General features: G+C 67.3%; 1 protein-coding gene across 1 annotated transcript; it reads left to right on the forward strand.

Moving 5' to 3' along the window:
- Positions 1–5,527, forward strand: LOC131478877 (uncharacterized; the record flags this gene model as incomplete). The annotated part of the gene is made up of 11 exons (XM_058659492.1): positions 1–597; positions 708–844; positions 919–989; positions 1,067–1,174; positions 1,549–1,647; positions 1,720–1,758; positions 3,553–3,791; positions 4,037–4,173; positions 4,792–4,871; positions 4,940–5,050; positions 5,199–5,527. Coding segments are annotated over exons 1-11 (1,488 nt in total), but the record flags the coding sequence as incomplete, so codon positions are not given.
- Positions 5,528–7,760: the final 2,233 nt, after the last annotated feature.

Genomic DNA, 7,760 nt, shown 5'->3' on the forward strand with positions numbered 1-7,760 from the left:
CCGGCCGCTCCTTCCGCGCCCGCGTCTCTATGGTCCCGTCCGCCAGGCCCGACGCCTCGAGCCCCGGGCCATCGATGACGCGCGGCGCCCGGAGGCTGGGCCTCTCGGGGTCTGCGCATGCGCACGCCTGGAAGCCTCCGCTCCGGCTCCCCCTAGCGGCCCGGAGGGCGACAGCCCGCGCCCTGGCACGAGGTTCGAGACCGACCTCGGCCCTGGAGCAAGTGACCCGGCTCGGTGCTCCAGGCCGTGAGGACAAGGCCAGCTCTTGACGACTCTCGGGCGTTCAGTGTGCCGGAAGTCAGCTGGGCCTTGGGTCAGAGCCATGCTTGGAGGCCCTAGCGGGGAGTGCAGGTCCAGTCGGTGACCTTGGCCAGAGAGGGGGCGGGCTGGGGGCCATTGGACTCCGACCCCGGACTGCTGCTGCAGCCCTGCGCCTCCCTTGGCCTCCCTGCAGCCACCATGGTGCTCCCTGGGTCCGCCATCTTCTGGGCCGTGCTGCTGGCAACTGGCACGCTGGGCCGCAGGGTTCAGAAGCCCGCGGGACCCACGTCCCTCATCACCACGGTCCAGCCCAAGGCTGGCTTTGACTCTCAGCAGGTAGGGCGTTTGGAGCAGGTGGAGGGGACAGGGAGCTGCCCGGCCTGTAGGGGAGGCGGCTCGGATGCCCGTGCCCACAGCGCCTCCATGCCTCCCCTCCTCTCCCCCAGTTTGCAGGGACCTGGCTGCTGGCCGCTGTGGGCTCCGCCTGCCGCGCCCTGCAGGAGCAGGACCACCGGGTGGAGGCCACTGCACTGCACGTGGCCCCCCAGGGCACAGCCTTGGCGGTCAGCACCTTCCGCAAGCTGTGAGTCCTCCCAGCGTGGCTCCCCTCCCTGTCCCCACCCCAACCCCGCCGCCCCCTACCCACACCCCTCCCAGGAATGGGATCTGTTGGCAGGTGCGCCAGCACTACGAGGACACGCAGGTCCTTGGCCGCTTCCTGCTGCGAGGTGAGGCCTGCAGCGGGGCACAGTGTGGGACTGCGGGGCGTGGCAGGGTGCGGGCTGACTTCCCTGGTTCTGCCCAGCCCGAGGACCCCGGGGTCCCGTGCACGTGGTCGTGGCTGACACGGACTACCAAAGCTTTGCGGTCCTCTACCAGGAGCGTGGGCGGACGCTGTCAGTGAAGCTGTATGGTGCGCAGGGGTCTGTCTGAGCCCTGCGTAGGGGGCCTGTCCAAGCCCTGCGTGGGGGGCCTGTCCAAGCCCTGTGTGGGGGTCTGTCCGAGCCCTGCACACCTGCATGGGGGGTCTGTCCGAGCCCTGCGTGGGGGGGGGTCTCTCCGAGCCCTGCATGGGGGGTCTGTCCGAGCCCTGCATGGGGGGGGGGCCTGTCCGAGCCCTGCGTGAGGGGGGGGTCTGTCCGAGCCCTGCACACCTGCATGGGGGGTCTGTCCGAGCCCTGCATGGGGGGTCTGTCCGAGCCCTGCATGGGGGGGGTCTGTCCAAGCCCTGCACACCTGTATTCTCGGGGGTCCCGCCACACGCTGACACCGCCCCTCGGCCCACAGTGCGCTCCTTTCCTGTGAGCGACTCTGCCCTGGATGAGTTTGAGAGGCGAGTGGCAGAGACCAACCTCACACAGGACATCATCTTCTTCCCCACCTATGGTGAGTGTCCCAGCGGCGCCCCGCCCTGCCCTGCCTGCGCCCCCTCACCCCTCCCTGCGTGTCCACCTCTAGGCTTCTGCGAGGCGGCCGACCAGTTCCATGTCCTGGACGGTGAGTTGGGGCAGGCAGGGATGGGCAGCGGGACCCGGTGACAGTCCCCCACCACTGCCCGTGGAGATCCCGCGACTGACTCACCCACCCCTGTGCCGCAGAGGCCAGGCGCTGATGGCCCACAGAAGAGGCTGGGCCCCGCGCTTGGAGCGCCTCCACCCTGGAGCCTGCCTGACTGGGAAGGCATCTTGTTCATTAAACTTCGACTCACGGCTCCTGGCGTGGCTCACTGCTCCCCTGGCCAGGTGCAGGGGTGGGGGCTGACCTGAGTGTCCCCACGGGGCAGGGCCGGAAGGGGTGGGGGCGCAGACGGGGCCGGAAGGGGTGGGGGCGCAGAGGGGCTGTGGGCAGCCTGACAGGCAGGCTGGATGGGGAGCTGGCTGGAGGGAGGCCTCGCCAGGGGCCCCAGGGCAGGGACAGTGGGCTGACCCTCCTCTCCAGCAAGGCCCCAGCCCACCTGCCTACCCCCTCAGGGACCCGGGAGCATGGACAAAGTGCTCTCGAAGGAGGGTGGGAGAACTTAGCATGGAAGGAGCTAGAAACAGCAGCAGGCAGTCTGCAGTCCCACCCCACCCCCCTTGGGCCTTCAGGGGGAAGGGCTGCCCTCTGGCCCTCTGCAGCTCAGCCAGACCTGAGTCAGCCAGCCAGGCGCTGGACGCCCCACCCGCATATCAGCGGCAAGTGTGACCTGTGCCGGTCCCCAGGTGGCCAGTCACTTGCTGTGGGCTCAGCGGTTTGACGCCACAGCAGTCCTGGGACCCTCTGTGCCCTGAGGCTCGGGGAGCTGGGAGTCCAGGCTGTGCCCCCCCAGTGCTGAGGGGTCTGGAGCGGAGCATCCGTGGAGACAGCACCCCAGGAGAACAGGACCTGACTGCCAGGCACGGCCTCTTTTCCCCCCCGGGCAGGGCAGAGGCGCCGGGCTCTGTGGGCTGGGACAGCTGCTCTGTTTGCACAGGTGCTGGGCCGGCCTAGGCACAAACACGGGCCTCCACGGGCACTCTCGGCCTCCAGCTTACTCATTCCTAACTCCCCTGGGGTGGGTGAGGACACTGGCCAGGGGGCAGGCTGCAGTGGGGTTCAGGGCTGCAGGTCTGGCCCCCCCACCTGGCCAGCACCGACTCCCCACCACGCAGGGTCTCATGGGCGGTCTTGACCTTCCCTGCCCGGGGACCCGGAGACAGGAGGGGACGGGGCGGGACAGGCCGGGGAGGAGGGCCGCTCGCCTGCGCCCCAGGCGGGGATTGCCCGCCCCGCCCGCAGGGATGCGGGTCACAGGTCCGGCAGCTGGGCTCCCCTTGCAGCCCCAGGGCCCTAAACACACCTGTGGGGCCCTGATTGGGCGCCGCAGTCACGTGCGTGCTTCCTCCAATGGCGTCTCGGTGGGAGGGGCACCCAAGTCTGCGGGGTGACCAGGGCGTGGCGTGTCTGGTCTGGCTGTGGCTGACCGGGGAGCAGGGGCGCGGGGCTGGGATGGGTACTGTGGGGCAGCGTGACAGGGTACACTCAGGGGCCAGTCCGCCCACCCACTGCAGTGGTCAGGGAAGCGGGGGTCGCCTCCCCCCTCTCAGGACCTCCTGCCCGGGGGAGGGCAGGACCTGACTAGCCCCTCCCCAGGGGCCCCAGCGCCCCTCTTCCACCCCTGGGCGCCAAGCCCATCCATCGGTGGGTCAGTCCTGGAGTCGCAGGGGGGCTGGCAGGTGGGCTCTGGGAAGGGTCGCAGAACACTGAGTCCAGTAGAGAAGCCCTGGGTAGTGGGCAGCATCTGAGGGGCCCTGCCCGTCCCTCTGCTCCCAGCCCTCCCTGGGCCCAGCATTCCTACCAGCCTGATGCTGGAGGCCAGGCGGCAACCCCCCTGCGAGGGCCCCTCCGGGAGGCCCATACACCCCAGCCAGCTGCTCCACCCCGTGGCAGCTGCCAGCATGGGGCCTTGCTGGGCCCTGGCGCTGCTGCTGTCCCTGGCGCCCATCCTGCGTGGCCAGTCCCCAGCCCCCCAGCCCACCCTGTCCCAGTGGCAGGGCTTCCAGGCGCAGCAGGTACAGGGTTTCTGGGGCCAGGAGGGGACGCACACGGGGTGGCCACCACCCAGGGGACCAGTTTGTTCTCAGGGTTCCTATAGGAGCCCCCCAACCTGTAGCAGGGATGGCAGCCCCCCTTCCTGTAAGCTCTGCCAGTCACTCCGCTGCCGAATCCAGGGCGGGCTCCGTCCCCCATAGCACCATCCGGGCAGCCCCGCCGGGGAGGGCCGCCCCTCCTGCCCGTGTGTCACCTGTGCCCACAGTTCCAGGGTGACTGGTTGGTCTTGGGCCTGGCGGGCAACACCCTGACAAAGAAAGACCGGGCCCTGCTCAATCCCTTCCTCGTCACCTTCGAGCTCAACGAGAAAGGCCAGCTGGAGGTATCGAATGCCATGACCCGGTGAGGGGCACACTGCCTGGGGGAGGGGTTGCTGGACGCAGAAGAGGGGGTGCTGGCAAGCTGTGGGGGGATGCCCACATGCCTGGCCCACACACACCCCCCGGGCATGGCCTCTGATTGGCTCTTCCTGAGCCAATCGTTGCACCCGCCAGGCGGGCACCCTGAGGAGCCTGCCCTGGCTGGCCACCTGTCCTGCTGCAGGCAGGGGCCTCTGGGGTCCTCAGGTGCCCCGAGTGGGGACACTGCAGTGTTCAGGGGTCTACCAGCCCCGGAAGCCCCCGAGTCATGGATTGCTGGGTCTGGGGAGCAGGGATCCAGGAGCAGGGCCTGGGTGCCCCTCTTGCCAGCCCCTGCAGGGTCGACAGCCCTTGCCCGGCTTCAGCATGCCAAGCTGCCATCTGCAAGCACTTTTGCTCGGCCATCCAGGCCTGGCCCCGGCGGAGGGGGCAGGATAGTGACAGCCCATGGCTCCCCCAGGGACAGGTCATCCCGTGCCCCTCCATCAGAGAGGCCTGGGGTGGTCCAGCCTACGGAGGGGTAGGGGCAGGCTGTGCCAGGGCCACCTCAGCAAGCCTGGCCAGTTTTCAGAACATTCCCTGCTGCTCCTCGCCCCCGCAGGGGCAAGCGCTGTGACACCTGGAACTACGTGCTGATGCCAGAGTCCCAGCCAGGGCACTTCCGGGTGGACGGCCTTACAGGTAAGCAGACGTGGAGCGGGGTCTGGGCTTTGCTGGAAGGAGTCTCACCTTGGTGGCCCCCCAACCAGGGCCGGAGAGCGAGGTCGTCCAGGTGGTGGAAGGTGACTACGACAAGTTTGCCCTGGTGGTCTCCCAAAGACTCACTGGCACCCAGACCATCCTGCGAATCAGCCTGCTGGGTGAGGGGAGGGGCATCGGGGCAGGGCACCTGCGGGGGGAGGGGCGTCCAGGTTCCGCCTGCCGGGGGAGGGGCGTCCAGGCTCCGCCTGCCGGGGGAGGAGCATCCAGGGTTGGGTGAGAGTCTCCCGCATTTGCTTCCCTGGCCAGCAGTCAGGGTCTGGCAGCTGCCATCGGAGGTGAAGAACAAATTTTTTTGCCTGGCCCAAGGCCAGGGCCTCACACAGGACAACATCGCCTTCCCAGATCTGACCGGTAACTGTCCTCGGGAGCGGCCGGGGGAGGAGGGGCCTGGACCCCGAGGTGCTGCACAGCACGGGGTCACCCATGAGTGGGGGCAGCTGCCCGACCGGGTCCTCCCTCCCCCTGCCCTACCTTTGGGGTGCCTGGGCTCCCCCCAGGGCCCGCGGGCCTGGCCAGTTGATTGCAAGTCTCCAGTCCCACCTCTGCCTGTCACGCATGGCAAGCCTCGTCGCGCTGTGGGCCAGCAAGCCAGGCGGGCCCACCGCTGCCCACACGCACCCGCGCATGTGCACACGCCCACCTTGGCAGGCTGCCACGGGGACTCGGGGCCAGCAGGGGAGGCTCAGGCCTCAGCCCCCCGACCGTCCGCAGCACTGTCCCCACCGCTCTCCCGTTCCTGCCCTCAGACTGGTCACCTGGCTCACACAGCTGCTGAAGACCAAGTGGCCCCGCCCTGGCTCAGCGTGCCCCTTCCCTCCACCTGAATAAAGGTGCTGCGCCCGAACCCTGAGTGTGGCCGTGGGGTCCGTGGGATGCTGGGCAGCTGGGCAGCTCTGTGGCTCCAGCCCTCACTGAGGGTCCTGTTAGGTCTCTCCCAGGACACAGCCCTTCCTCTGGGGCCCACTGTCAGGGCACAGCTGGCCACAGGCACACTGCCCTGTCCCGCTGCGTTCAGGGACCACAGGCCTGGATGAGAAGACAGACCAGCCGAGGCCCGGCACCCCTGGTTGGTGGAAGACCCCAGCCCCAAGACCCACATCCAGTGGCCGGCCCTGACCCACAAGTGTCACTCAGCGGAACTCCTGCCTACTGGGCGGTGAGAGGGGCTGACCGGCGAACACACAGGACGGGCCGGCTCCCCGGAGCAGCAGACTCGCCCTCCCCTGGGCAGAGCAACCCTGGGCCTGGGGGGGTCAGCGGGAGTGGGAGCAGGTGGGCTCTGGGATGCAGGAGCTGGTGGAGGCCTGTGGCGGTGCAGAGCTGCGGTGTGTGTGCCGGTGATGAGGGACAGGCGACTGTGGCCCTGGACAGTGCTGTGGCCCTGGACAGTGCTGTGGCAGGGTGGAGCCTCGTAGTCTTCGTCCTACCATCCGCTTCTCGCCTCCCAGAGCCTGAACAGAGGGGAGGGGTCAACACAGGGCCTGGAAGGTGGGGCTCGCTCCAGCACCGCCCACTTTACGCCCTTTTTGCAAATATCTGGAACATCACAGCATCAGGTGCACGACAGGGGTTTAAAGACAGACAGAGAGGAAGGTCTTCTGTCTGCTGGCTCACTCCCAAGTGGCCGCAACAGCCAGAGCTGAGCCGATCCGAAGCCAGGAGCCAGGAGGCTCCTCCAGGTCTCCCACGTGGGTGCAGGGTCCCAAGGCTTTGGGCCGTCCTCGACTGCTTTCCCAGGGCACAGCAGGGAGCTGGATGGGAAGTGGAGCTGCCGGGATTAGAACCGGTGCCCATATGGGATCCCGGGGCATTCAAGGCGAGGACTTTAGCCATTAGGCCACCATGCCAGGCCCTAAAACTTTTCTTTCTTTTTTTTTTTTAATTAATTAATTTAGCATTGGAAAGGCAGATGAGGAGAAGGAGAGAAATAGAGAAAGATTTTCTGTCCACTGGTTCACTCCCCAAGTGGCCAGAGCTGCGCCAATCTGAAGCCAGGAACCCGGAGTCTCTTCTGGGTCTCCCATGCAGGTGCAGGGCCCCAAGGCTTTGGGCAGTTCCTCCACTGTTTTCCCAGGGCACAAGCAGGATGGGAAGTGGGGCTGCTAGGACACGAACCAGTGCCCATATGGGATTCTGGTGTGCAAGGCGAGTACTTTAACCGCTAGGCTACCACACCAAGCCCCCAAAACTTGATTTTTAAAAATTTGTTTGAAAGGCAAAATTACAGAGAGGAGGAGAGACAGAGAGAGATCTTCCGTCCACTAATGAACTCACCAAATGGCTGCAGCGGCCAGTCAGGCCAAGTCAAAGGCAGCTTAGAACTCTCTGGGCCACGAGTCTACCCGGGACTCACCCTGCAGCGACGCACGATGTTTTCACTTGGACCACTTAGAGGAGCGGGGCGCTCAGCACGAGGGGCAGCCGCACCCGGGCTAGCCTGTTACACGGCCCATCCTCTCCCGGCTTGCAGGCTGCACTGCCGGGGCTGAAGGCTTCGCGTCCTCGCAGAATTCCTCCCGTGTGGTCCCGGGGGCCGCGAGGCCCAGTGGGTGTGAGGAGACCAGCCCAGCCCCCCGGGCGTCTCCCTCAGCCAGCCCAGGAGACCCCTGTGTCGGGGCCTGCCGGGGGCAGCTGGAGCGCCTGGGAAGCAGAGGGCCCGCCCCACCCGGGCACAGGCCTCACCCAGGGCAGACCGCCTGGACTCGGCCCAGCCCGGGGGCGGGGATGGTCACACTGGGCCAGCCCCTCCGATGCCTTCAGCAAAAACAAGCAGAAGCCTGTGGAAAGTCCCAGATCCTGACCCAGTTT

The sequence above is a fragment of the Ochotona princeps genome, unplaced genomic scaffold (genome assembly GCF_030435755.1).
Source record: "Ochotona princeps isolate mOchPri1 unplaced genomic scaffold, mOchPri1.hap1 HAP1_SCAFFOLD_3863, whole genome shotgun sequence".
Classification (NCBI taxonomy): domain Eukaryota; kingdom Metazoa; phylum Chordata; class Mammalia; order Lagomorpha; family Ochotonidae; genus Ochotona; species Ochotona princeps.